Consider the following 27,746-nt stretch of genomic DNA (forward strand, 5'->3'; position numbering starts at 1 on the left):
TCGAATAAGAGAAAGTTTCAAGTACTCGATTACTCGACTCGACTTCAATATTACCAAAAGTAAATGAACCGAAGGTATCAGACTGCTATACTCCCCAAGCTGGAGGCGTATTCCTTATGAAGTTACATTTTGACCTCAAATTTGAAATTTTACGCGCTCCTAGGTCGAAAAAAAGTTTTTGTTTTTATGAAAACATTTTTTATACATAGAAGTAGCTATACCCACAATTCCCAAGTGCAATTTATCGCGTGAAAAGACGGGGATGGAAATTAGCTTTTATTTGACTTGATTTTCTCATCATTTCGACATTTTCATAAGGAAAACGCCCTCCGATTCTGAGCGCTATTTCGATAACTGCGGTTCATTTACTTCTAATATTACTCGTCTCGAATACTCGATGGAACAAAAATTTGGTACTCGATACCCGACTCGATTGCCTAAAACCACTACTCGCACAGCCCTACTTTTTTTAGTATTCTTTGAATAGTATTCTTCGCACGCGCGCTAGAAAAACCTATATTCCTCTGGCGACTGTAGCGCCCGCTCGTAGACTTGTAAAAGTAAGAGGCTGTGAATATTTTACTTTTTATTCATTTTATTTTATAGAAACATCTATTCAAAGGTTAATATTTGACGTCAGTGTTTTCAACCTTATTTTGGTCACAGCCCACTAAGTTACAAATCAAAATATCAAAGAAGAAAATATTTATTTATCGGTGCTATTTGTTTTGCCAGAAGCTAATAGATGGCCACACCGTTCTTACTGTTTCAATCGTCAGAAAGATTTTTGGCGTGACGCAACCGGAAAACATTTTTTCGTACCTCGTGGATACAGGTTACGTTAGATTTCTTCTCATGTATGACATACTGAATAAATATTTAAACTGCTAAATACTCCGATTTTAGTTATTTTTACATGAAAACATAACCGATAGGTTTTCGTATTTTATTAAGAATATGGTAGAAATTACAGGTGTTAATGAAGTTCAAAGGCTCGCCGAATGCCTTGGGGTCCAGCTTGGCGAAGTAGGATTTGACCAAGAATGGCAGGTGAGAATTTAAATGTTTTGCCTTTAATTTCATTAATAAAACTAGCCTTTATATTTCTCGGACAGCTATAGTTGCTATTTGATTCATAATGTTTTCTACTTTAGCATGTTGTTAAAAACATACTATCTGGTTTTTGTTATTTCTGTGGGTTTTTATTTGCAATTGACTTGATTATTTTTAAATTACCATTTTCATACAATCAAATTTACGTCATTTACAATTTGAAATACATAATTTAAGGTGCCATATTTAAAAAAAGATGGGAAGTTGGAATTGAAGGGTCTTGGAACGATATCAACATATATCACATCTCAATCGAATTTAGGTTCCCAGTTGTTGGGTAATTTACAAGTTTCTTTTCTTACTTTTTTAACAAAGCCATAATCAAAACTGTACATTCAGGAAAGAACATTGCTGAAGAAGCGCTTATTAATCAGTGGCTTGAATTCAGAGTTACGTACCTTGATAGGTGTCCCAATCAAGTTGAACTAGAGAGCAATTTACGCGTAAGGACGTTAAATTTCTATTTATATTGAATTTTGATTTCATTATTTTTAACAGGTTTTAAATGATTACCTCTCGAACAAAACATATTTTCTGGGATATAGATTGACACTCGCTGATATAGTCATATACAATGGATTACATCCAATTTTGGTAAGTTTTACATGCCTTAAATATTCGGTGCCAGTAACAAGAAATCTAAGAATCACATTTTTCATAGAAAAACCTCTCATTTCAAGAAAAAGAAGGCTTGATTCATCTCTCTAGATGGTTCAACTTTGTGAGTAATGGTTTTTCTCAAAAATTTATTGACTGTAAAAGTAAAAGATGCGTATAAATTGTTTAGGTACAGCATTCAAGCTTATTAAAGGATCGACAAGATCTGGTAGTGTTTAGCAAAACGCGGTTGTACGTTGGAATGGGCAAAACTCATTAACTGCGCTTCTGTTTAGTCAAGCTCAATTTTACCCAAGTCCTTCCACCCACTTCTTTACATTCTGTGATGTTTTTATTATTTAAAAACGGGGCTCTTCCCAGTCAGTTACTAATTCTAGATAGCAGTTGTTCTGTTTATATTAAGTTATTTATCAAAATGAAATTATACTTCGAAATATTAATTTTTTTATTTAGCTCCAATAAAACATTACAATTTGCCAAGAGCAGTTATAGTTGAGAACGATTCTTTCGTAATATCACAATAAACAGAAACCACGTCTTAAGTTTCAAACTTGTTTTTTACCACGTATATTTATACTTTGACATTGCGTATTTTCATAAAATTAACATTTGATAAATCGTGAAAAATAGTGTCTTATTTAAACTAAATATAATTAAAGGTGAATTTAAATATTTTGGAAGACTAGGCGTGCAGCAGGGTTTTTTTAAACGTGATTTTTACAAGGATTTAATTTAATTTTCATTTAAATCATTACATGTGCATTTAAATATTTGTTTAAAATAGTTGCTTTGAATAATTTTAACCACTACATTAAAAAGTAACAAATATTAAATATCGTAAATAGTGCGTTTCGTTTTGTAATCTGTTATTGCAATTTACCACATCGCTTTATAATTGAAAAAGAGAAACCCTATTTTGGTCTTAATAACGTCAAAATGGAGAAATATTAACATCGCTATAATACTTCCAAACAAGGGTATTTTGAAAGCAATGACGAAATTTAAAATATCAATAGTATCATTCGTTAACGGACGGAGCTTTAGCCATTCTACATTACTAAGATCTTAAATATTGTTAAATGCAGGCTTAGCCCCTATTAAATCTAATTAATCAACTAAATGCTATATATATCTACGTCTAGAAAGGTTTTGGAAAGTCCTAAGGTTTTTATGAGCAAAAGTTTTTTAAGATCGATAATTCTAGCTTAATCTTATATCTATTTTTTGGGACCTTCTTTTTTTTTTGAAAACTAACTTATGGTGTCTGCTAATGGCTTTAGACACCAAAAATTTTTTTAGACCTTATTTGTTCGCTTTGAGGTGTGCGCCTAAGCGTAAATTCATTGTAAATCATAACTGAACGTTAATACTGCTAGAATAACTTTGAAAAAATTTAAAGCAAAAGTAGAAAAGTTAAAAGCAAAAATAATAAATGTAGATTAAAAATTTTACTGATAAAATAGTAGTTTACTAAATGTTTGCGTCAAAGGCAGGGGAGGGTAACCGTTTTTAAAACGATTCAAGGTTGCATAGCATGGTATCGATTGTATTTAAAATAAATTACAAACAAAAAATAAATTGTTAGACCCTAATACTTGTAACTAAATGTATACTAATGAAATGAGATTCAATAAGGAACATGCGCACCTCTTTCTAAAGCAGGCTCATACCCAGTGATCAAATCTCTGGGACACTCAATTTTAAAAGAGCAGGGCCAATGACGTGACACTAAAATCAGCATTAATGAAGTTTTAGGGTTGGTTGAGAGCGCTGCATGCTCCCTCAGATAGGAGCCTGTTCTATAGGGAAAAATACTGGCTTTTGGTTGCTAATTGATCTTTGGTTAATATCTACAATAATGTTAGGGAATTTATTAAAGCTAATTAGGCTAAGCTAATTCACTCTCTCAGCTAATTTCGTTTTGTTAATTAAAATGTTGACTAGTCTAGTATTCTAGGTTTTTTTTTTGATTATACACGTTTTTTTTTTAAAATTGGCCCAACAGTGAAACAACCACCAAAAAAATATTTTTTCCTTTTTTTTCTTTAGTATAGTGCCTCGTGAATACGTATGTTTTAAATTACCCTGTACCATTTATGAGTGATATTTGCAGCAAATAGTATCACTTGGTTTTCGAAGATAGGGTGTATTTCGTACGGTGTTAGAGATGTTAAAGGGTTAAGAGTATTTTAACATGTTTTTTTTGTTTTAACAATGATAGAACATCGAGGCGGGCACCGAGAGATATAGGAGATTTTAGGAGGGATCTTAATGTTAATTGAGGTTGTTCTTGAGAGTTAATCATCTTCTGTCAGTTTTGCTATCATCTGTTTTGCGTTTCATAAATAATAACGGGAACATTCCTAATATGCAGCCGATGGTAATGCCGATTGCCCTTCCCTGAAAATTAATATTGATTAGTCCTTAAAATCAAAGGGACTAAATGGATGATAAGGAAATGTTCCTAATTATCGAAAACACTTACCAAATTGGCACTAAATCTCGTTCTGGTCATATCAACTTGAGCCGGAGTTAAATTTGGTGGGTTAACTCCTATTCTTGTAGCTACATTTTCAATGTACCACGCAGAACTAGAAAATTATATGGATAAGTTAGGTCATAAGTCTATAATTACATTCTATAACTGTGTCTGTTAGTTGAAATAATTACTGTTAACCATGTGAAGAGTGACAAGCACGTATGAGGGCTAATGAATTGGTCTTAAGCCCACCAAAATGCTTGGTTAATTTATAAATGTGGTTAATTTAGAAACGGTTCTCAGTAAATACGTAACAGGTCAAAAATAAGGAGCTGACACATTTATGCAAAATTTAATAATTATAATGGTTATATTTATAGACTTTTTGACAACTTATTTATGACTTTTAATTAAAAGAATATACAACGAACCCAATTCCAGCAATATCAGAAAGAGTATTCCCAAATCCAGCAGCTATGCAAAATTTTTCAAAAGATTAAATTTAAATTAAACCATATAGTAATATGACAATTACCTGCTAGAGTTGATATTCCCAAAGCTACACCAATTTTTGTGTCTATGTAGTCTCCCTTTTAAAAAGAATATTAATTTTAGGTGTGGCTTTACAAAAGTTGTTACATTTGGTGGTTGAGATGGGAGGGGGGGAATGGTATGTTGTACATACCGCAACAATCATAATGAAATTATCCAGGAAACCAAAACCAATAAATGGCAGTGCATTGTGGTAAATTACTGCGCGTAGCTGCTGCGAAGTGGGTGGTGGTTCGGCTTTACCTGAGAAGGGAGAGAACAACGTTATAGAACTTAGTATAATAGCTTATAATTAAATTAAACAAAACGTCTAGCATTTTAATGAACGAGACGCGTTAAGCCTTGGCCCTCATTGAATTTTTGTAAAAAGCGCGTTTCTAGGCTTTTTAGTGGGGGGAAGGGTGGTACGTAGGTTTCAATTTTATAAAAAGTAAATTTTTTATACCACTAGCTTTGATGGCCGCTTCTTGGAACGCTTGCAATTCCCCTAGCAGCACTTCTCTTTCTTCGACTGTCAAACGGAAAATGAAGTCTTTGGCTCCTTGAACCGATAACACAGCCTCATGAGGTCCCGTAAATTTCGCGTACTTTAGAAAAGATGTTGATATGGAAAGGTGTCTTAAAACCATGTTTGAATTCGCGGTAATCTGTTTCATTACTCGTTGTTTTTCTACTCCTCGGCATATTTGTAAAGTCGACTTTCTTGCAAGACCGCTTACGCGAAAGAAGGCTGATATCGTCGTCATAGTCGGAGCCGTCGTCTCTAGGCGTCCGACCTACTCTAGCGCTTAACACCTTCTGAAGGCACCGCGTAGTAACCCCAGAAATCCCCAACTCCGGGCGCGCTAGAAATTTTCCGGTGGCAGCCTGCGTGCTCCGAAATGGGTTAAGAGCAAGTGGGCGGGGATTTTTAATCTACCCACTAGATCCTTCTCTTCTCAAGATATACGATACAGACTCCTAATACCGCTGTTTGCCTTTCAAAATTAAAATTTTTACCATCCGAACCCATTTTGCCAGATGTTCCTGAAATCGATTATTAATCTTCCAATTTAAACTTTTCCATAATCACGGATCGCTTCCATTTTGTACATTCCTATCTGTAGCGCTCTTCTCCTTGAGCATGCGTGCGCTGTTGTTGGAACACTTCTACAGGAGTTGGGCTTTTTTTTCGGAATTGACGGCTTTTAAAATTCATTTTGCGCGTGAAAATACCTCTACATGTTATGGTCAAAAAAGCACGCAGAGAAGGCTGTGTGCCCAAGACATGTACCTGTAGTGTCGCTCGCTAAAACGTCATTTCAAAATCCGTCCATAAGACCAATTTTAATAATTAGGCCTATTCATATTTTTTCTTTTAAGAACTCGAAAACTATTTGTAGGAATATCTACACCAATCTTTACAATTAATAATTTTATTTTCTTAATTTATTGTTTAAAGCAAAATTTTACATAAATGTTACAATAAAAATACGTAAGTTGTTTATTGACTTTAACTTATTCAAGCTCTTCTTCTTCGGACGATTTTTCGAAGGTCTCGTCAGAGTTCTCGTCCATTTCGTTTTCGAAGCTTTCAGGAACGTTACGCCGGGCTCGAGCGACAGGCAACTGTTCGGGTTTCTCCATGTTCTTCATCGTTTCGGGAGATTGGCTCTTCGCCGGAGAAGAAGGCTGATCTATTGGGGAATTTTCGTTTTCTTTGTGGGTATTAAGAATCTCGGTCGGTATCTTTTCGATTTTAATTGGTGACGCGTTGTCGCTGATCAATACTTTGTCGGTTTCAAGTGGTTGGGTCGCTGCTACGGAGTTCTCTTTGTTAGGATTTGGAGGACCCATGTTAGGACTTTCTACTTTTAGCAAATCTTGCAGGTCGATTTCCCTTTTACCGGCAGTTTTATTTGGCGCCTCTGGCTTTAAGCGGTTCGTTTTCTCGACATCGTAGAGATTCTTTTTCGAGTCATCCGTGTTTTTGGAGTTCTCATTGGCGATATTTCTGGTTCGTTGCGATAAGAATGATAGCAGACGCTCTTTAAGGATCTCTAATGGCGCGAATGTCTTATTAGCTAGTGGAGTTTTTTTCGGTTCGGGTTTGGGCTCGTCTCTAAAAGCCGGAAATAGGAAGATTCTAACCGTCTCGACCGATTGACCATTGGCCTTCTTGGTATCTACCTCGTCATCAGTCGCGCCTTGAGAGTTGTCTTCTTTTTTGGTCAGGTATTCACCGTTGTAATCGATATATTTCACGTCACCTCTGCCGCTCTTCAACGGCTTGGGTACTTTGAAAAGTTCCAACTTACCAGACGCGATCTTAGGCGTTTTAGTCGTTGTCATTCGTTCTTCCTCGGTGACCGTGAGGCTCTTTTCGACCAAGGAATTTTTGGAGGAGAATGTCCTCGGTTCCTGTTCTGACTCGGGAGCCTGATTCTCGACCTTCTTGGGTTTTTGGTTGCGGAAGATGATAATCGGCACGATATCCGTTCTCAAACGAATAGTTCGTTTGCGGGCCGTGACTTTATTTTCGTTCTTGGAATCAGTGTCAATTTTGTTTTCGTCGTTACTTTCCCGTTCTTCGGATTGTATTCTGCCCTCGTCTATTTTTTGCAACAATGGGTTACTCTTGATAGATTGCAACAATTTCTCCGGGCTGACTCCGGAACGCAAAATTCGCGACAGGAACAACGTTATCGCTTCTTCGATAAAATCGTGCTTGGCGTTTCGAGACGGTCTCTTTTCGGTCGACGGCTCTTCCTTGGTCGCCGAAGAGGAATCCTCCTTTAAGTCGGTTGAAGTGTCGATTTGGGATTCCTTGACGCACACGCATTGGTTTTTGGAATTGCAGAAGCCGATCTGGTAGTTGAGACGCACGCAGCTTTGAACGCATTTCGAAATTAATTCCGGACACATACGAGGATCCAAACGTACCAGCATATCAAACTCTGTAAGGATTAAGAAAATTTCATTTGGTGTCCACCACACTTTTTACTAAAGAAATCCCTCGTATTTTAGGGAACACTGTTTACCTTTCTCGCTTTGGCAAACGGCGCAGAATGCCATCAGAATGAAAATTTTAAGATCCATTCTCTTCAACTCAAATCTCTAGAGCGCTACGTTCATCAATGTCAACTGCCCTCAAATATTTGCTTATTCAAATACCTATCTGTCGTTTTTAAAAGAGAATGCTCAAAGAACTTTGGAATCCAACTTGGCGGTATATTCTTACTCAAATTTCAACTGGCAACGCAATGATAAAGGCCGATTTTCACTAGGGTAAGAAATTTCGCGACGGTAACCGTCAGACGCAAAAATCTCCGTTAGGCCTAATGCAATTTTTTCGCGTCGACGCACGCTCTCGCCGCGTTTTCGTCCTAATGAAACCCAGTCTTAACGCAATTTTTAATGGAGTCTTTAATTTAGGCTTAGCGCTGTATATCCGGTTTCCTGATACGCGATATCGAGTCACGCGCCTACTTTTAACGAATACAACATTTGAACAATCCACGCGAGAAAATATGCGAATTTTCATACTTTCGAAGTAAATTTGAACTCTTAATTCTAACACCAAAGGATCAACTTTCTTTCAAAGTTCTTCTTCGTGATGGACTTTACCTGGCCTCCCTCCCCCCAGTTTACAACCGAATGTATTCATACCTATTGTTCCCATTAATATGATCGCGCGTGTCTTATGTTGCCAAAATGATACTGATTCCATGTTATTTGCGCGAAAATGTTTCGAAATAACTAGAAACCAAATTATTGGAACTTACATTAATTATTTATTAATTTTTGTTAATTTATTAATATGATGCTCAATAAAGATATTTCAAATTAATTTTAAATTATCTTTAAAAAAAAAAGTTTTTTTACGGAAAACCCGAACAATTTTAGGGTTTACCTCCGTTAACAAACCACTAAGCAGCACCGAATTTGTCCAATGCCATAGGAGGGAACGGTGGGCTGGCGGAGTGGTTAGCACTTTCGCCTCGCAGCCAGAGAAGCTGGGTTCGATCCCAGCTTGTGGAACTGGGTGGAAACTCGGAACAATTCCTTCTGCGTTGAGTTTGCAAGTTCTCTCCCCACTGGTTAATGGGGTTTTCCCCCGAGCTCTTCGGTTTCCCCTTCCATAAAAACCTGTCGAGGTTAACGGTAATAGTTAGTGTAGGGCGCTGTTGGCTCGCGTGGCGTGAAGGGCTTGCCACCACCCTCCTACGCCTTGTAAAACGGGCAACTGAATTAATGGCTTTAAAAGTCGCTTGATGACTTAGGCCTAAGGTTGTGCCTTTGGTATTAGCCTAGCTGATTATTGTTATTGTTAATGTCAGTATTGGAACTATTTTGGTGGCCTACATTAATTAGTTAATTAACCCTTATTAATTTAGGAAAATAAAGCTCAATAAAACGTATTTAATTGCTTTTAAATTTTCTTTTAACTTAAATTACCCAAATTATCCATCACTATTAAAGGTTTTTTCGATCATGTGAATAATTATTGTGAGATTTTTTATTAATTTTTCAGGCATATTTTATTCTTAAAACTAAAAAACAATGCGCATTCAAATGTAGTATTACTTTTTAGCATCTCAGCAGGTTTAAAAACAAACGATTTGATATGTCATACCTTCATTCGGGCGTCAAACTCTATTGATTTAAGCCGAGTACTTTAAACCTTCCTTCATATAAGTATGGCCCGCGTTTCATTGCGTAAGTAGTTTTCTGTCATGACTTAATCTATCATTACCCAAAAGCCGCGTTCACACTAGACACTTTGAAAACGTTTTAAAACGGTTTCGAAAAATCAAATTGTAAAATTTTGGCGTGAAATGTATTTGTAGTATGCCTATTAATACAGCTGACACCGAAAATTTTCAATTTGATCTTTCGAAACCGTTTTAAATCGTTTCCAAAGTGTCTAGTGTGAACGCGGCTTAGTGACATTTTATCCGAGTCACTGAAAGTTTCCCGCTTACCGGACGCTTTACTAAAGTAACATTTTAAACCCACCCGTCCTCGCGTTAACTGCACGGTGATTCCGTATTCAACAGCGGTCTTTGTGTTGCAGTGGTAATCTATAAATAAATCGATAGGTATACTACCATATGAACTCGCTCATTCATTTTTACGATTCCCTTCAGGCGTTTTATGCTGTTTAAAAAATCGACGAACAAGAATACCCATCTTTTCTCTACCAGCCCCGAGAGCTTATTTTTATGGAGCATAGAATAGTAAAAACAGTAACTTGAACATTCTCCTCATTTGGGAGCAAGGGCGTATTTAAGGGGGGGGGGGGGTTGGAGGTTGAACACCCCCCCCCCGAAATGCTGATGACTGGGGGGGGGGGGGGGTGCCTAATAAAAATCAGTGTAACTTCCGTCAGCACCCCGCCCCCTTGAAATTTTCCCTCAAAACCCCCCCTGAAATAAAATCCTGGATACGCCCTTGTTTGGGAGAGCTCTATTTTGCTATGCCTAGTTTTATAATTCATATCAATGAAGTGTCGTTCGATTTGTGAAACTTCTTGTGCCTGGAAATTACCCAGAGAAACGGGAGGGCATTAAACTACGTCAAAAGTAAGACGTAGCGCGTATTTTTAAATTCATTGGCTGGCTGCCGTCGCTTATGAGCCGCCGGCGAGAAAAATAAGGTAGACGTTAAAGGCCAACTACATAAATCTTCGGTTTACTCTGTCTTTCACTGGAAGTAGGCTGACTGCATGGCATACGTGTATTGCAGTAAGCCTACTTCCAGTGGAAGACAGAGTAAACCAAAGATTTATGTAGTCGGCCTTCCATGGACAGTAAATTAAGAGGACAGGTTTTCGATACCCTTCCACAGCGCATTTTATTTCTCCCTGCGTATCAATCAGCTCGAGAGACTCCGAGGGAGAATTGCAAGGTCGTTTGTACCACGTGATCTTAAAATTTCAAAATGGCAATCTAACGCGGTTGATATTGTTACGTAATTTTTTGCGCTTTGTATTTTAGTAATTTTTAATTTTGGTTTTTTAATTCAATAAAGAATATCAACTGATATTTAGTATATCATATTTAATCTATAAAAAACGTGAAAAAATACCTTTTGGCGTAAAAATGTACTTCGTGTTTATCGAACAGTATCGTCCACTCTTAGCGATACTTGTTTTTTTTTCAAATAACCTTGGCTGACTCCCTTAGTGAGATTGGTTTACGGGGGCTAAAAACCAGGCTTTTTACCGATCCTCTAAAATCTACTATCCATGCGTTCACCCGGAAAATAAACGTAACCAGATAATGGAATTAAAGGGAAAATACAGTGATGCCAAATTGCCAAGCCACTAAAATGAAATTTCCCTTTTTGACCTAAATGTTTCCTAGTTTTTCCAGAAAGTTATATTGAATACATAGCGCCTCCTACGCACTCAATTAATCTTAATAGTTAGATGTTCAGTTAGTTTCATTGGTTAATTATAAGTTATAATGAATGGTTTAACCCGTTATAATTTATAACTAGTTAAACCAAAAACGTATTCAGACGTTAGGACTAACTTACCACAATGATAAATACAAATTGCGCCCGGGAATAATATAACCACAAACAGGAATCCATACCTCTACTTGAAATGCTTATCGCGGCAGATTTTCGTCTCGATGTGGCTGACGGTTTTTTTGACGTCACTATGTAAACTTAACAAACAACAACGTGAGAGGGGAGCGCACGCAGAGGGGGTTTGTTCTCTCGTAGGCGGGGACAAAGCCATCAGAGTGATCTTACCATACGCAGTATAAGCATTCCAAGTAGAGGTATGGATTCCTACCCCAAAGCATTCTTTATAGATAACCCCAAACAATTTGAGCAATAATTATTCACTAGCGCCATATCAGGGAGTACAGAACGGGAGATGAAAAGAGGGGGGCTTTTTTTTTGAGATACACAAACATCGGTGTCGACCCGAGGCCTTAGACACCAGAACACACACAATAACTGATTAATCAGGGTGAGATATGTGTAACGGCCACGCCAACGGGGGGATACGTGGGGACAGGGGTGGGGACACCCGTGGCGGAAGTATCCCGACCACCCGTTGGGGGATTGGTAGTCGTCCTCACACGGCCATCCACAAACTCTGCCTCCCGGACGCCTGGGATTACAGGAGTGAGCCACTACTCCCGGCCGGTTTTTTGGTTCTGCTGCAATGAACTACACTTCAGCCGGCGCCTCTGCAAAATACGGGACACCTCGACTAAATAACGCCATCTATTATCAGCGGCCATGTGGTTTTTGTTAAGAAATTCAAATTTTACACACGTGGTGAACATAAGCATGGACCATTGTTACATAAATGGACTTTCAAAAGTCAAAAGAAAAAAATTTGTAATTATTTTAACAGATCTTATAATTATTTTATATAATTTTATACAATTTATTTTTCTATTTTAGGGAATGTGTTTAAAAAGGACATGTTAAAGGCAAAAATGGGAAATATATTAGCCAATCATTGCAAAGGCTTAAGGTTTGAAATATGATACAAAATTATATTTACATTGATTTAGTACTATGATTTCAGTTGTATTATATCCTAAAAGTGATACGCTTTACTCAAGAAACTTGGAATATTGCCGGTCGTAAGATAATTTAAATATTTACAATTAGGATCTACGTTATCTAATGAAAAACGGCAGCATCGACTTCCTCCATAAACAACAAAGCCACAAAAATTAGGTAGATGGCGCAAAAAGCCGTATCTTGTCCCGTATTTTGCCAACCTTTCCACCCACTTTCAACCCACCCCACCTCGATTCTCTGGCTTCTTGGTTGAGAACCCTAAAAGATCTGGCAAAACGACTCCCGTTCTGTACTCCCTGGCCATATAATGAAGAGGTCAATATTGCAAATGTTGATGTTCCACACCAAATACCCACGGTTCTATTCCCTTTAAGAAATCTCGTTTCGTTATCACACCAAAGGTCTTTGTAAAACTGCTCTATTTACGCATTATTTTCTGTATTTTGATGGTAAAAAAAGAAACACATAATTTAAATGAACCTAAAGGCTTAAAGTTGAATCGACGATGAGTTTCGCGTACCAAGTCTCGAGCTAAAACATCGACTTTAAACTACTCCGTTTTCTATGGGAATCATAGTCTTCCTTAGACAGTCCTAGTGTATACTAATATAACGTCCTAGTCGTACTTTGCAACTTCCCAAGTTAATCGTCACAGTGCTCCCATATTAATAACAAGGAGATACGAAGTTGCGAAAGTAGTGGAAACTTAGCGCCATTACCCGCTACTCCCGTTGCAAATGCTTTTTCGCTGTTGTTGGTTTCCTTTCTCGTATCTTCTACAACCCTATTACCTGAGATTAAGTTACTCGTCGCAGTGCCTCGCTTCCCACCTTCGCCAAAACTACTCGGTATCGTTTAACCCATCCACTTTGGATACATTCGGTCCATTTATTAAACTCTCTCTCTAAAACTCCGAATTTCGGACAGAAAATGTGGCCACCCTTTTAATGCGGACCATACATTACAGTTTGCGAGCGAACTTTGGATGGCTACCGGCTAAACGGGAAACCACTATGTCAGACGGTCATAGTCCGAAGTGATTTTAAACGTTTATCAAAGAACCGTACTCGGCGTCCTCTTACGGACTTGGAAGATAGGACTCGCCCTCCTTTACCGCTCAATCCGTCAAGTATCGAGAATACTTCAATTCCCATTGGCGTGGTAGATGATCTGGGCGTTAGAAATTCGACTAGCGACTCCGTCCTACCGTGGCAGCTTACTCCCAAGAGATGCAGAACCGGATGTACTTGTCAGAAGTATTTCGCCAACATGGTGCCCGGGGCTTGCCAACAACGACGTCTCGTTTTTGAAGACGAAGACAAACCTACGAAGATGTGTTTCTGCGTCCCGAGAAAAACGATGGTCGATTTGTGTTTTTTAATGGCCCCTGTTTTGGGATTCGTAGCTCTATTTCTGTTTTTGAGTCATAATTAGAAGCCCTACGTCACCCGATCCGTCTTTAGTTCAGTTTCTGTTTTTTGTTTTTAAGTTAACTTTTTAAATAAATCATTTTATTTTATTAAATAAACTTGTCTTTTATTACGCATCGCCAGACGAAACGTTTATCTTTTGTTTGTATTAACAGAAATATATAATACTTCTCTGCGAGAAGTATCAATCGTTGTATAAGTACTGACATAAGTGTATAATATATTGTTACATAAGTGTGACACATCCAATTCTTCACATGCAAAAGTTTAATTGAGAGCTATTCACATGACAGACTGCATTACGGACTTCATCGCTGTTTTGCGTCCGCGTCACCCGTAGCCTTTGACAGTGCCTCGCTAGGGGGAGATTTTCTTCTAGTGATGACGTCACTCCGTTACTAGCTCTGCGCTCAGTAAAATATTCCCTAAACTTATGGAACAATATTATAGACTTATGGTACTGATAATGCTATTTACGTGGAACCTGTTGATATTTCGAAAGATGTTTTGCGAATTCATCATGACATTAGGAACACATAATCACTTCAAAATGAGGCCTGAATTTCAATAGGCCTTTCTATAAAGTAACATTGGCCTTCTTGTTTAGATGTATCGGGCGCGTCACTCGGGACGTAGAAGTGACATTTCACAATGATAGCCAATAGACGCTATAACATAAACTCAAATATTGTGGAACTGTCCTGTACATTTAAAATTTTAAAGAAATGAATAATAACCACTATTGCACAGTAAAAGAGTTTTGTTTTTGTGTAAACAAAACTCTTTTACTGTGCAATAGTGGTTTTTATTCATTTCTTTAAAACATAAACTCTATTTATGTCTTATTATACTGTCTTGTTTAAAGTTCCACGCGCTCGTCTTGATATTTTAGCGTAAACGGGCTCGAGCGGTTTCGCGCGAGCTCCCTCACTATATAAACACTAACTTGCAGGTCCTGGCTCTCGGAAATATTACTTCTTGGCAATTTCCTTGAAGGATGTTTTCATTGAATTGGGAATAATACTGCTAGAATTACAATTACGATTTCGGTTGCCGTGGTTACGCGGGACCTGTTCTGATAAGACTGTACGAAATTCATCTTTATAATTAGGCGGTAGCGCCATCTATATTTTGTAAAGTTATATGGCTAAAAATAAATAATTATTAGTTAACTCCGCGTAACTTGAGTTAAAAAGGATCGTGTTGACAGAATAAAATTATTTTTAAACAACTTCAAAGGTTTGTTTGTTACAAGTAATCATACATTTTAATTTCGCATCAGATTCGCGAAAAAATTCAATTGCAATATAGTTTCCACCACTAGAGACAGATGCCTCCACGGTAGAACAATAAAGTTGATAAAGTCTCCTTATTGAACGAAATTGGTCCCGCGCCAGCCAGATTTAGTTGTACCTCTATTTATTCCCAACTCAATGGAAGTTTTATTTAAGCGCTTATTGACTCGACTAACTTTTTACGTGCTAGATGTATTCTTGAGCGAAAGCTAACGCTACGCCCTCTTTTGTTTGGCGTTGTAAACTATATGGGTAGCGAATTAGCAGACGCTATTAGGGTTTTAAAACTAGTTTTATGGTACGTATTAGAGGGCTGTGATGAGAGGTACAAATATGCGATAGTATAATTTTATATTATAATATAGAGCAATTTTCATGCCCAGATCTAGGACTCTAGGTAATTTTTCTCAAATTTTACATTAGCAGACGCTACCTCGGAAAAGGGTGGCACCGCAGCGCCCCCTAGACTCGTTTCGGTCGCCAATACTTCTTTCTTAAAATATATAATATATTCGCGACCAAAAACTATCACAACGCCTCCTTTAGTTCGCCATTGAAAACCAGATAAATAGCGGCTAAAGCAGACGCTATTAGTTTTTCCTCATCGTTATTCGCAAATTTAATTTTATAAATAATGATACTTGCATTTTAATATTTTTTATGCTTTTTTTTATAAGTCTATTTGAGAAAAAACGTTTTATTGTTGTGTATATCATAGGCGCTACCTCGGAGAAGCTAGCACCGTTATGGTTACGCCATCTAGACTCGTGTTAGTCGCGAATAGTTCTGGTATTATATATTATTTCGACGAAATAATATATATTATCAGGGATTCTTTATAATGACACTTACACGAAATAATTTCGTGTAAGTGTCATCTTGAAGAATCTCCTTCTTTAAAGCCTCTGAAAAATGTTTCTCGAAATGCTTTCTGTTGTTTTTAAATTATATTTTAACTTCTATGCCTTTTTGGAATTTAGACTTCATCAGTCATGCCAAGAATTTGTTTGATTGTTGGCACTATTGTACTTCAGGAGTACGTTTCTTACGCACGACTTTCAAATTAAGTCGATGAAAGACTCGCGATTGAGAATCGCGCCAAGTAAATTCGCAGAAACTTTGTTTGGCAGAAAATGCTATTTGGGTCCTCCCCCACTCCGACTTATAAATATAATCGTCCTTAATTCGAACCTTTCTTTTGTCTTGAACAACATCAAAATATTTATTTGGGTTTTTATGATTATCCACGTACGATTTGCTATCTCTATTTGTGCCTTTTCATACTCGCTGTATTGCAATAAAGATAAGATAACAGAAAGTGACATGACAACCACTCCTAAGAAACATTTATTCGGGTGAGCAAAGAATATGTGGGCAGTACCCGGTTCACCTTAGACTTTCCTCGCGTAATATTTCCCACCTTTGTCCTGGTAAGGGGGAAGCACTCCGGCATTCTATCTTCGAGTAGGCGGGGAATATCTTCGGGAAATCATTAAAACCGACGCTATAGTGGTGGATTCATATTCTCTGTAAACTCCATACATTCTTGATTATACCATTATCTTCTCTATTCGATGCATATCTATCGCAATTTTATAGATTTCAGTATTGTTTTTAGCTCACTTATTGCATTGGTTAAATATTGAAGTAGTTTAGTAAGTTTCTTATAAAATTTTATACGTCAAACAGTCAAAGGTACTAGTTTCTTTTGTATTTTGAAACTTCGTCATTTAGATGTTCTCAGACGTTGGCATTTTCAATCATTCGATTATATTTCCATTTCAAAATAGATTTCTCGGAACTTTTCTTCAATTTTTATCGTAGACGTTTTAAGTCAGTGTCGAAATTACTCTCGATTAGATAGTAATTTCTGTCAGAAGAAACAAGCCGAAGCTAAGTAGTCACCTTATTTCAACCAGTTCCTCCTCAAAGATCGATCATGTGGAAGTTCGCGATAAGTTCGTCGGTGCTGGTTTTGTTCTTGTCTGTGGTGAGCGTGTCCACTCTCAAATTTGGCGACCCGAGGGTCAACCTGAACGACACAGTTATCCTCAAATGTCCGTTTGAAGGGACCTTTCTGTGGCTGCTTCCCGACTGGACCGGAGTGGACGAATCGACCAACCAAGAGCCAAATCGATTCCAGGTTCACTCTGCCAACAATACTCTGACGATTTTCGGTATCGAGTTGGAAGATGACGGCGTTTACACTTGCGTCGTACGACATTCGTCCAAAAGAATGAAGTCCTTCTTCGTTCGACTGTGGGTCATTCCTCCCGTTTACAGTGGAGATGCCTGGACGCATTACGAGAATAATTTCATCATCGGTTTCGTGGCTTCCGGGACCCTTCTCCTTCTGGTTACTTTCTTGTTTTTGATTTCCAAGCTCCGATGGAGGCCGAGGAAAGAAGACACGCGTGACTTGTATCCACCGGAAGTACCTTCCGCGTCCGAGAAACTATAATCGAGGACTATGTTTTATAATCGCCGCTAGGTTCTCCGTGAAGCTGCCACCCATGGCTGGTATCTGTGTCCACGCATTCTCAAGTGCAAACTCTCCCTATCCTTTATCCAATCATTTATTATTTCTTACCAATGAAATTCAATAGTTCTTTTTATAAAATAACCTTGGCCATCTTGTTGAAATGTTGCCTCCCCGCTTCAGCTGTGGATCCGTTTTCTCTCCCACTAAAGAGTTTATGAACTCATTCTTTGGCATTGGCTGAACTATTCCAAGGCAACATTTCAACAAGTTGGGCAAGCGTAAAGACATTTAACCACTATTTAATGTTTTCTTATCTATGTAAAATGTTATTTTTTTAAATAAAATCAACGTATTTGTGGGAACAATTGCAGCCGGTTTTTGTAGTGAGTCTGATAAGAAACGGTAATAGTTTAGCTCCACTTTTACTTTCTTTATTCGGAATCTCTCAGTGAGAATACTAACATGAAGTCCCTAACCATTTGTAAGTTTCACGTTTCCGATGACTTTCATTTTCTAAATTAGTCCTTGGTTTTCTGACGGTGGTTAGATTTGTTTTCTCTGGCCATCTTTGCAAAGTCCGCCTGGTCCGATTGCCCAGACTCCGCGGATTTCGCCCCCTGTACGTGCGATGGTGAAGGCCTCAATTGCCGCTTGGCCCTTGACCACTCGGAAATCCAACAGTCGTTCAAAGCTTACTTGGCCTCACCAACCGCCAGAGCCATTTTCATTCAAGGAACTCCAGTGACCAAACTGACCAAAGGGATGTTCGGACGTTACCAGTTCGTATTTTCACAATGAAATACAGGGTGTCTTTATTTGATCGGCCCAGGCATTTTCCTCAAAAACTATACTTTCTAGAAAAGTGACATTTTCAGTATGTACTCTCTCGGGGGAGATCGTTGTTATTTGTAAATTTCAGAAAAATCGTGAACTTTTTCACGGGTTTGGAAGTGTTAGTTTTTGAACGCTACGTGGTAGACGAAAATTTTCAAAAAGCTAGCTGTAGAGCATACTCGAAAACCTTTAATGGAATTGGTATGGTGGAAATCGGACATTTCGTCACTGAAATATTTGGTTATGAAAAACAAACAAAATTGAAACTTTTCGTCTACCTCGTAGCGTTCAAAACCGAACACTTCTAAAACCGTGAAACATTTCAATAACAACGATCTCCCCCGAGAGAGTACATACTAAAAATTTCACATTTCTTGAAAGTGTAGTTTTTGAGAAAAATGCCTGGGCCGATCAAATGTAGACACCCTGTATACGAATTTGTATCCTGATAATTTTCGTTATACTCAGAATACGGGAATTTTATCTGGACCTAAACCAAATAAGCTCGATAGAAATTGGAACATTCGACGGATCACTCAACTTGACCACGATCCTCAGTCTCTACAAGAATCAGCTCCAATCGTTCCCATATGGTGAAATCAGGAAGTTCACTAAGCTCCAAACGCTGAATCTGGCAGGTAACTTGATAACAAGCATACCCGACTACGCATTCGGTGGGAGCGCTACCTTGGATAGGCTGATTCTGATGTTCAACAAGATAACGACTATTGGAAGAAAAGCGTTCGACGGCCTAACTAATCTGAAAGCCTTGGAATTAGCTTACAACCAAATATCCGTCTTGGGACCCGAGTCGATGAGTATACTCAATCATCATCCAGACCTCAATGTAAGATTGTATTGGAATATTAAGTACTATCAGAAGTATATAAAATATATCTCGCTGGATAAGTATCCATCTAATCTATCCTGCTAAAGCTAGTCGCTTGAAACGGGTAACTTCGCAGCCTCGCGCAGTTTTCAAAATCATTTTCGGAAAAATAAAATAGTGCAGGTCCTGCAGGATGAAATACATCATAACTATCTAAAACTATTACCATAAGTAACATAATAACAATAAGTATGACACTTTCTATTGCTTTAATGCTAATTTTCTAACCGGCACTGATACTCTCTTCAAGCTGTGACTTGGAGTCTTGGACTCGCGACTTACGGTTTTGGATGACTACTTTTTGATAAAAATTTAAGCCTAATATTGTAGAGCACGTTCTGGAGTCGTGAGGGGCTCCGGCTTTGTTTTGAAGCCCACGTGCGAATCACGCGTGATAAAAAACATGAGCTAATATTCCGCCTATCTGTCGGGAACCAGATATTTTGGCTTAGCGGAAGTCTCGCATATTTTAGACACTAGAGGGCTCTGTGCTGAGAAAACATCCTGATTACGCAATAGCTATGAAAATCAGTTTGGTTGTAAATCTCGTTAATTGTCATCCTTATGGTTATTATGTTACTTATGCTATTACCAAGAACAGGAATCCATACCTCTACTAGGAATGCTTATCGCGGCAGATTTTCGTGTCGATGTGGCTGACGGTTTTTTTGACGTCACTATGTTAACTTAACAAACAACAACGTGAGAGGGGAGGGCGCGCAGAGGGGATTTTTTATCTCGTAGGCGGAGCCAAAGCAGTGATCTTACCATACGCGATACGGCAAGATAAGCATTCTAAGTAGAAGTATGGATTCCTGCCAAGAAGTATTTATACTGCGAGAGAATAACTATGTTGACACGATCCGTCACGAGAGGGGGGAAGGAAAAATTCTACCCACCTGTGTTTCAATCGCGTCGAAAGACGTAAGGTTTAGGAGTACCAATGTGGTACCAGACCGATTTGATTGACTCTTTAGTGGAGGAGCACACTGGCAGACCAAAAAATATTTGAAAAATCATCTCAATATTAGTCATTATCCCTAAGTATAAATAAATACAATCTTGCTATTTTATATTTACATCAGGAAAATATGATTTTTATGAAATATCTGTGGCGCAATTTGTCGGGAAATTCTCTCCCATTGAAGAATGCGTCGAGACTGCAAAAGTACACATTAAATTTGAAAGACTTAGATGCATACTTCTCTTGTAAGAGATATACACTTTTGGCACAACTACGATCTGAGATCGGTCCGTTTTAGATCGCTTTAAGTGGAAACACTGTGTCCAGCGTATCCGAAACAGCTTTCTTGAAAACCGCTCCTAATATAGTCTTGTTGGATGGCAAGTATTTCATTAATAATATTCAATTTGTAATTAAAAATGCTAATAGAAAATTAATTATCCAAACTTAGGTAATAACATGACCAGTTTTAAAGAGGAACACTTCAAAACTATAACTAATTTCATGTCTTTGGTGAATGGTTTCATATCCGTTCAAGGTTTGCGAATTTTATATCAGCATATGCATAAGTTAATGATACCTCATTAACTTATGGCATATGTAATATAATGAAAATAGATATGACACTTCCTATAATCACACTCAAATGTTTTTCATGTTAGTCTTAAGTAACATAATAATAATAATCAGCTAGGTTAATACCAAAGGAACTACTTTAGGCACAAGTCATCTTGCGGATTTTAATTCTTTAATTCAGAGTGGTGGCAAGCGAGGGGCAGCTCACTCCAATGATTATTAGGACACCCTCGTATGATTAAATCATGATTAGATTAGATTAAAATTAAATCTGTAGCTTTGGCTGTACAAAGATTAAAAATGACTAAATCATGATTAAATTTTTAATTATGATTATTAGGACATCCTGTAACAAAGTGATCTGCCCCTCGGTGGCAAGCCCTTCATGTCACGCCAGCCAGCGATCCCCTAAACTCACTATTACCGGAAACCGAAGAACTAGGGCAAACCTCTTAACCAAGTGGGGAGAGAACTTGTAAACTCAACCTGGAAGGAGTGGTTCCGAGGTTTCACCCAATGCCACAAGCTGGAACCATATAAATAACTTGGATTTAAACTTCACAGGAAATGCACCGATTGATACCACGTCACTTCGATGGTCTCGTACGTTAATTAAACTAGCTGTTACTAGTCTTTGGAAGAGTCAGGTAACGGTGCCCCAGATATCACGCCGACAACTTATTTGAAGAATCAGCCAAGGCTTATTGGAAATTGAAACGCTTTCAACAGTAAAAATAACGTTTACTTTGGTATGACGAGAAATTCTTTGTATAGACGCATTCACATATTGCCTACAGGGAAATATGCAAAAAGGGGCGAAATCCACCCGAGGTACCTTCCTATTTAATAATGTTTGAGGTAGATGGCGATACTATAAAGTTTATGAAAAATAAACTTTTTTTAAAAAGTTATTTATTAATTACTAAATTATAATACTTTAAATTCTTATTAAAAATATATAATTTTTGTAATTTAAATTAACAATTAATTTTAACAGTAGTTAACACTATCCACCATAGATGGCACTATAATACAATTTTAAACTATCCAATCAGGGAAGATAATTTTGTATTTTATTAAATCTCGACAAAACCGTTCTCCACTAAAAACCAATCGTTGAAAATCAAAATTATGACGTCATGTTGCTATCACAGCGCCATCTACTAACAAATAACTCCATCAACACGTTACCTTGGATGAATTTTACCCCTTTAAAGCTGTCTCCGCCCCTTAAAAATTGAAAATCGATCTATTTGAGTGGAAAAGTTTCACAATTCTATCGGTAGGAGTGCTAGCGCGCGATGTCGTTTGAATATGGGGTTTTTGCTTTTGATTCGAGTTCAGTAGTTTTTTATCCAAGGTGTCATATACCTATATTTATTATGTTACTTATGATATTAGGACTAAATTTAATAAGTAACAAATTTGAATCCTTTTAGACAATCCTTTCTCATGTGTTGGCTGCGAATTTCGCTGGTTACTAGGAAACCAAGCGGTCCTCAGAGTCGTAGCGGGGTTCGTCTGTGCTAACGGCAGACGTCTGGAGCAGATGACTCTGGCATCCATAAGATGTTCTAACTGAGAAAGTGTTCTTATACATAAGTAATAACTGATTGCTGATAAAATCTGTTCTTTTATGTGGTGAAATATAAATGTACCTTAACTTTAATAAACCGTATGTTACTTTACCAAAAATAAAATAATAACACTTGTATTTGCATTACTACCATCACTCTTAATAAGAAATCTTGCAAGATTTGTACGAATTGGTTTGGAGGTAGATTACACCAAGAATTCAAGAAGATAACGATCTTAAAACATGAACGTGAAAAATTACGATTTTAAAATAATAGAAATAGTCGCTTCAATAAATACCGCTCTCTTTCTTTCTTCCCCTACGCGCATGCGCGATTCACTGAATAAAATAGTCATGTGTTTATGTTTGTTTTATTTGTAAGGCTAAAGTTGATAGCGCGTGCGCATTTTAATCTTCCAGGAGGCGCCCTTCTATATTAAAATATTAAGCAGCACGCTTTTACAAGTATGTCCTGGCTCTCTGTAATACTTCTTCTATGCAAATCACGGAACCGGTTTTATTTAAGCGTCTATTGCGGCTCATAAATGTTTCTCTGTTAAATCTGTTGCTCCTAGGTTAAATGAACTTAATTTATATTAAAATAGGATGGTTTTACTCTTACGTACTAATTGTTTATTAAAATTAACCCAAAGTTTATCTATTGAAAGTTTAGCGTTTAAAATTATGAAGATTTCGAAGTATCCTTGTTTCTAGATTTTTTCTTACAAGACGTAATGTTGTTAACTTTATTGTTAACTTGACGCACCCCGTGACAAATATCTTTTATCATTTTATTACTCAAAATTCCCGGTAAAATATATTTCTTGTTACAAACTACAGATGGCCACACTCGTGCTAAAAAGAACAAGCTCTGTTTTCTCGGCCATTTACGGATTTTGCCACATGGACTCGAGTACAAAATCTTTTTAATATAATTATACAAATAAACAGTTTTAGGTAAGATTACTTAATTTAATATATTTATCATAATTTCGTATTAAAATGTTGTTTATTATACGTAATGCATGTGGAAATAAGTACCAAATTTGTAAAATTATAGCCTGTTCTTCAGATTAAGCCTTTGGGCGTCTACATAAGGTTAAAAAATCGTGTCGCAGCCTAACTGCTTTCATTTAAACCGGCGTACAGTTCTGCATTTATTTTGGTAATTTAGTCATTGCATCATGGTACTAATTTTTGATAATAATTTCGATCTTTCTATGGATTTTATTTATTTTAACTATATTTTTAGTGCTGTCAGAATCTCAGAGGAGCTTATTTAGAATTTCTTTCAGGTGTGAAATAAAAAAAAGAAAGTCATGCCACTTAGTTGTCGTTTCTACAGTCAAAGGTATCCTAAAACGGAAGATGTCGTTATGGTTAACGTACGATCCATCGCCGAAATGGGTGCCTATGTACATTTATTGGAATACAATAATATAGAGGGAATGATCTTGTTGTCAGAGTTGTCTCGAAGACGTATTCGTTCTATAAACAAACTGATCAGAGTAGGACGAAGCGAATGTGTTGTAGTATTAAGAGTTGATGAAGAAAAAGGTAATGAATAGTGTTAACACCAATATTTTATTAACTTTTAGTAAAACTCTGTCTCACCTAGGATACATTGATCTGTCTAAGAGAAGAGTATCTCCGGAAGATATATTGAAGTGCGAAGAGAAATTCGCAAAAGCAAAAGCGGTAACGATTTTTTTAGTTTTCAATTAAATATGTATTAAGGTACTGAACTGTTTGTTGTTTCAGGTCAATAGTATTTTGAGACATGTAGCAGAAATTTTAAATTATGACAGCGATAAAATGCTCGAAGATTTATATAAGAAAACTGCCTGGTATTTTGACGAAAAATTTAAAAAGCAAGCTTATTCTTATGATATTTTTAAACACGCCGTAAAGTAAGATTTATTTCTATATAAACATCCATTACGTTGATTTCGATATTAAATTGTATATCTATATGTTTTAGTGACCCATCAATCCTCAACGAATGCCATTTGGATGAGGAAACTTTTGAAGTTTTGCTAGCTAATATAAAACGCAGGCTTACGCCGCAAGCTGTCAAAATAAGAGCTGGTATACTCAATGTGGAAGTTGAAAAAATTTACATTTCACTAATAAATAAAATCTTACTAGATATTGATGTTTGTTGCTATGGTTATGAGGGAATAGATGCCGTCAAGAAGGCTCTGAAAGCGGGAATTAGTTGTTCAACTGAAGAGATGCCTATTAAGGTATGATTATTGCATCGGGCAACTTGAGATTCTTGTAAATCATTTTGAAAAGAACAATTGTGCTTTCAATTAGCCAGTTTCAATATTGTAAAGGTATTTTCAAATACCATTAGTTTTGACACTTGCTTTTATTTTAACGCAATTGGCTAAGACTAATTTTAAGAATGCGCTGCCTTATTCAGCTCTAAATATTTGAAATCGATAGATGGCAGTAATGTTATTGAAACTAGCAAATTAGAAAAAGATCTACACTACAAATAAATTCAGGGTGGGGAGAAATAATTTTTATTTATTGGAGAAATTTAGCGTTAGTTATTGCTCCTCCCAAAATCTATTACTTTCACCATATGTAACATAATTATTCATAAGTATGCCTCTGTATAAAATTTCGATGAGACCTTGTTTCACACGGAACATATGATACAATAAAAGGAACCAAAAATTCTTATAATCATTTAAAAGTTTACCACGGAAACAAAAGACCCAAAACTGCTAGCTAATATAAATAATAGTCCTTTCACTATAGAGTAATGGCAGTGCTACGTCACCCATTCTTTTTCCTATTCATAAAAAATTTGCGCCCACAATGGCGGCCATGGCCAAAGCTTCAGAGTACTACTACTCTATTGAAAAGGTTACCATGGAAACAAAATCCTGTTATTGCGAAACACTAGCTAATCTGTAGATTAAAGTTAGATTCTTGTGAGGATTAGAATTCTTAACTAACTTCCGTTTCCTATCAGTAAAAGCGGCAGGGCACATCAGACGCGAAGCGAGCAACGCAACGTGAAATTAGTAAAATTCTTAATTTCGCACACGCTTCACTTGCTTGTGTGCGAGCTTGGTTTTTGAAACGACACATGCGTGCAAGCTTTCTGTGTGCAGCCGCCTTAAAGCTGATGCTGCGTTATTCGCCGCTAAGCCATAATTTGTGTCATATCCCGTGAACAAAGTTTCACTAAAGAAAATGTTCTTGTGGCGTAATTATGTTACGCATGCTTACACTCATAGGCAAAACGTTTAGCTACTAGGTCAAAAATTGCAATAAATTTTAACCACTCAATTTTTTCAGATAAATTTAATAGCACCTCCAACTTATGTAATGACTACAACTACTATGGAAAGAACGGAGGGACTCAAAGTTCTTAATGATGCAATTGAAAAGATTGAACAAACGATAAAGCAAGCTGATGGAATGTTCAACATTAAAAATGCTGTAATTTGGCAATTCTCAATTTATTTTCATTTAGTTATGTGGCAAAACCCATATCGAAATTAAACGGATTTTATCAGGAAAAACTACTGATACTGATTTTACCAGCAATTATGTAAAAGCTTATTTTCTTAGAACAAGGAATAGGCTGTTCCAAGAAAATAAGTTTTTTAAGTGCTTTTTCTGTGGCAATTAATCTGGAACTTTGACATACCTAAACTGCCCAATCATTTGATGCTATATCAGTTTTAATTGATCTGAAAATCGGTTTAGTATCCCTATTGGTTAACCTCAAACTCACTATTGCAATCGCTTAAATTGCAAAATTGGTTCATACTAAATGTAATTGAATATATATTAATATCTATGTTGTTTTCATTATTAAAGCCCAAAGTGGTCACGGAAGCTGACGAGGCTGAACTAGCTAAACAATTAGATAGGTTAGAACAAGAAAACGAAGAAGTTCCCGGTGATGACGATATAGAGGAAGAGGTTGAAGTAGGGTCTGACGAGGACGAAGAACCTGCGAAAGAAGAAGCAGCAACTTTTATTGCCCAATAAAAACACAAATTTTCAAATTTTTAGGGTCAATTTGTTTATATAAAATTCAAAATAAATGTCTACTAATTTCATCTTGGTCTATTTTGAACCGCAAACTAATCATGTTTTACAATTTTCAGAAAGTATTCAGGTTTAATATAACCATTTGTATCACCCGGGCTTAAAATCACTCCATTTTCCGATTTATACAAAAGTATACCGTCAGCTAATGCTTTTTCTACGTTTAAGTAAATGTAAATTTCACAATTGGATCTCATTCCGCTTATTACGTGACCGTCTCTGGGTAAACCACTTGAGAAATGTATATGATTACGTTTCATTCGACTTAAACCCTCTTTTTCAATAGCAGCCCAATTTCTAAAGTAGGTTCCGTGAATTACATTGCTTGGACAGTTGTTAGGAGAAAGAATTGGTGTTAATAGTTCTTCATCATTGACTTTGATAGAATGGCCTTGATTAGCCCGTATTTCTAACATTCCACTGTCATTTATTCTTTTGGAAAAGCGTTGCTTATCATTTTTTTCTATTACTCTCAATATGTCATCCAACGCATAGTTTTTAAATTGCTTCAAATTTAAGATAGCAGTTGCAGGTACATAACCTCCAGGTTTAAGGCTCAATCCTTGACTTTCCGCTCCGTGCCTTAAAAGCCAAGAAAGGCTTTTAGATAATTGAATATCTTTGGAAGTCATATTTCAAACACTCTTCTAAAAATAAAATATGATGAAATTTCTTATTAATTTTCATATCACGAAAATAAACGCACACAACACTAAAAACTCAATTATGGTACGAAGCTGGCGCCTCCTCTCGTGAATATCGGAGTTTTCCCTTTTCGAAATTTGTACATTTTTTAAAATGAGCAGAAGTGTGGGCGAAGATAAAGGGCCTTGAGTTCGCTTTCAAAAAAATAAACGTTGCGAGAGCATAATATTTACACCCTAGGAGCTTCCCAAAAGTACAATAGTTCACACCCATTGTGTTGGGAATATAGTAAACCGGTTAAAGGCCTAGTATTTCGTTGGCCTACCACCAGGATATTTGCGTGGTGGGAAGTAATCTTAAAGGAAAACAGGCAGAAGAAAAACTAAGCCTTTAAACCAAGATTCGAGAAGATTCTAGATTTATTAAATGACCTCTAGGAGTACAGCCCTCACCAACGGTGGGAGCGCGGTCAACCGTCAAACTAAAACTGTTCTAACAAAACAGAAGTTTATTTACTTCTAGGAAAAGAAATATAATAAAAAAGGATCAAAGGATAAAAATCCTAATGGAAAATGTCACTTAATTAGGTATAATAACATCATATGTAACATAATTATGAGTAATTATGTTACATATGATAATATGCAATAAACACTAAACACTAAACACTAAAACAT

General features: G+C 36.9%; 8 protein-coding genes across 9 annotated transcripts; 5 read left to right on the forward strand and 3 right to left on the reverse strand.

Annotated features, from left to right (window-relative positions):
• Window positions 1-783: 783 nt before the first annotated feature.
• Window positions 784-2,216, forward strand: AIMP3 (aaRS-interacting multifunctional protein 3). The gene is made up of 6 exons (XM_090181560.1): window positions 784-1,050; window positions 1,291-1,390; window positions 1,453-1,556; window positions 1,612-1,707; window positions 1,775-1,834; window positions 1,901-2,216. Exons 1-6 carry the CDS (start codon window positions 958-960, stop codon window positions 1,988-1,990), a joined length of 543 nt encoding a protein of 180 aa, XP_090037686.1. The 5' UTR covers window positions 784-957; the 3' UTR covers window positions 1,991-2,216.
• Window positions 2,069-5,921, reverse strand: LOC149936530 (transmembrane protein 65). 2 transcript variants are annotated; one of them, XM_090181558.1, is made up of 7 exons: window positions 5,422-5,921; window positions 5,208-5,349; window positions 4,896-5,005; window positions 4,746-4,800; window positions 4,642-4,684; window positions 4,217-4,322; window positions 2,069-4,131 (listed from the first exon to the last, which is right to left on the reverse strand). In XM_090181558.1, the coding sequence occupies exons 1-7, from the start codon at window positions 5,506-5,508 to the stop codon at window positions 4,033-4,035; spliced, it is 642 nt and encodes a 213-aa protein (XP_090037684.1). In that variant the 5' UTR covers window positions 5,509-5,921; the 3' UTR covers window positions 2,069-4,032. The 2 variants fall into 2 exon arrangements, with proteins under 2 accessions (XP_090037684.1, XP_090037683.1); XM_090181557.1 differs by having other exon boundaries at window positions 5,208-5,917.
• A 240-nt stretch (window positions 5,922-6,161) lies between these two features.
• On the reverse strand, window positions 6,162-7,919 carry LOC149936531 (uncharacterized). Its single transcript, XM_090154041.1, has 2 exons — window positions 7,783-7,919; window positions 6,162-7,698 (listed from the first exon to the last, which is right to left on the reverse strand). Exons 1-2 carry the CDS (start codon window positions 7,838-7,840, stop codon window positions 6,260-6,262), a joined length of 1,497 nt encoding a protein of 498 aa, XP_090010167.1. The 5' UTR covers window positions 7,841-7,919; the 3' UTR covers window positions 6,162-6,259.
• Window positions 7,920-9,362: 1,443 nt separating this feature from the next.
• On the forward strand, window positions 9,363-13,822 carry LOC149936532 (uncharacterized). The gene is made up of 2 exons (XM_090153283.1): window positions 9,363-9,460; window positions 13,266-13,822. Exons 1-2 carry the CDS (start codon window positions 9,442-9,444, stop codon window positions 13,730-13,732), a joined length of 486 nt encoding a protein of 161 aa, XP_090009409.1. The 5' UTR covers window positions 9,363-9,441; the 3' UTR covers window positions 13,733-13,822.
• Window positions 13,823-16,667: 2,845 nt separating this feature from the next.
• LOC149936533 (uncharacterized) lies at window positions 16,668-17,870 on the forward strand. The gene is made up of 2 exons (XM_090153017.1): window positions 16,668-16,718; window positions 16,814-17,870. The coding sequence occupies exon 2, from the start codon at window positions 16,963-16,965 to the stop codon at window positions 17,482-17,484; it is 522 nt and encodes a 173-aa protein (XP_090009143.1). The 5' UTR covers window positions 16,668-16,718; window positions 16,814-16,962; the 3' UTR covers window positions 17,485-17,870.
• Window positions 17,871-17,883: 13 nt separating this feature from the next.
• Window positions 17,884-22,491, forward strand: LOC149936534 (oplophorus-luciferin 2-monooxygenase non-catalytic subunit-like). The gene is made up of 6 exons (XM_090153016.1): window positions 17,884-17,986; window positions 18,053-18,284; window positions 18,808-19,186; window positions 20,491-20,572; window positions 20,644-20,730; window positions 22,208-22,491. The coding sequence occupies exons 1-6, from the start codon at window positions 17,968-17,970 to the stop codon at window positions 22,348-22,350; spliced, it is 942 nt and encodes a 313-aa protein (XP_090009142.1). The 5' UTR covers window positions 17,884-17,967; the 3' UTR covers window positions 22,351-22,491.
• Window positions 22,492-23,147: 656 nt separating this feature from the next.
• On the forward strand, window positions 23,148-26,435 carry eIF2alpha (eukaryotic translation initiation factor 2 subunit alpha). The gene is made up of 8 exons (XM_090153123.1): window positions 23,148-23,301; window positions 23,640-23,901; window positions 23,963-24,042; window positions 24,106-24,254; window positions 24,326-24,432; window positions 24,493-24,590; window positions 25,663-25,806; window positions 26,191-26,435. The coding sequence occupies exons 2-8, from the start codon at window positions 23,664-23,666 to the stop codon at window positions 26,362-26,364; spliced, it is 990 nt and encodes a 329-aa protein (XP_090009249.1). The 5' UTR covers window positions 23,148-23,301; window positions 23,640-23,663; the 3' UTR covers window positions 26,365-26,435.
• On the reverse strand, window positions 26,382-27,199 carry Tpt (tRNA 2'-phosphotransferase). Its single transcript, XM_090153124.1, has 2 exons — window positions 27,131-27,199; window positions 26,382-27,071 (listed from the first exon to the last, which is right to left on the reverse strand). The coding sequence occupies exon 2, from the start codon at window positions 27,054-27,056 to the stop codon at window positions 26,460-26,462; it is 597 nt and encodes a 198-aa protein (XP_090009250.1). The 5' UTR covers window positions 27,057-27,071; window positions 27,131-27,199; the 3' UTR covers window positions 26,382-26,459.
• Window positions 27,200-27,746: the final 547 nt, after the last annotated feature.

This window comes from Leiobunum rupestre, chromosome 7 (genome assembly GCF_980474605.1).
Source record: "Leiobunum rupestre chromosome 7, qqLeiRupe1.1.hap1, whole genome shotgun sequence".
In the NCBI taxonomy this organism is placed as follows: Eukaryota; Metazoa; Arthropoda; class Arachnida; order Opiliones; family Sclerosomatidae; genus Leiobunum; species Leiobunum rupestre.

Excerpts from the sequence above, each read along its gene's own strand:
- AIMP3 (XM_090181560.1), top strand. The coding sequence starts at position 958 with ATGGTAGAAATTACAGGTGTTAATGAAGTTCAAAGGCTCGCCGAATGC. Across the intron at positions 1,051-1,290 it reads GATTTGACCAAGAATGGCAG|GTGCCATATTTAAAAAAAGA; the intron begins GTGAGAATTTAA and ends ACATAATTTAAG. Across the intron at positions 1,557-1,611 it reads AACTAGAGAGCAATTTACGC|GTTTTAAATGATTACCTCTC; the intron begins GTAAGGACGTTA and ends TATTTTTAACAG.
- LOC149936530 (XM_090181557.1), bottom strand. The coding sequence starts at position 5,508 with ATGACGACGATATCAGCCTTCTTTCGCGTAAGCGGTCTTGCAAGAAAG. Across the intron at positions 4,685-4,745 it reads GGGAATATCAACTCTAGCAG|CTGCTGGATTTGGGAATACT; the intron begins GTAATTGTCATA and ends AATTTTGCATAG. Across the intron at positions 4,323-4,641 it reads TCTGATATTGCTGGAATTGG|TTCTGCGTGGTACATTGAAA; the intron begins GTTCGTTGTATA and ends ATAATTTTCTAG.
- LOC149936531 (XM_090154041.1), bottom strand. The coding sequence starts at position 7,840 with ATGGATCTTAAAATTTTCATTCTGATGGCATTCTGCGCCGTTTGCCAA. Across the intron at positions 7,699-7,782 it reads CGTTTGCCAAAGCGAGAAAG|AGTTTGATATGCTGGTACGT; the intron begins GTAAACAGTGTT and ends TAATCCTTACAG.
- LOC149936533 (XM_090153017.1), top strand. The coding sequence starts at position 16,963 with ATGTGGAAGTTCGCGATAAGTTCGTCGGTGCTGGTTTTGTTCTTGTCT.
- LOC149936534 (XM_090153016.1), top strand. Across the intron at positions 18,285-18,807 it reads GGGATGTTCGGACGTTACCA|AATACGGGAATTTTATCTGG; the intron begins GTTCGTATTTTC and ends CGTTATACTCAG. Across the intron at positions 20,731-22,207 it reads TGGTTTCATATCCGTTCAAG|ACAATCCTTTCTCATGTGTT; the intron begins GTTTGCGAATTT and ends GAATCCTTTTAG.
- eIF2alpha (XM_090153123.1), top strand. The coding sequence starts at position 23,664 with ATGCCACTTAGTTGTCGTTTCTACAGTCAAAGGTATCCTAAAACGGAA. Across the intron at positions 23,902-23,962 it reads AAGAGTTGATGAAGAAAAAG|GATACATTGATCTGTCTAAG; the intron begins GTAATGAATAGT and ends TGTCTCACCTAG. Across the intron at positions 24,255-24,325 it reads ATTTTTAAACACGCCGTAAA|TGACCCATCAATCCTCAACG; the intron begins GTAAGATTTATT and ends TATATGTTTTAG.
- Tpt (XM_090153124.1), bottom strand. The coding sequence starts at position 27,056 with ATGACTTCCAAAGATATTCAATTATCTAAAAGCCTTTCTTGGCTTTTA.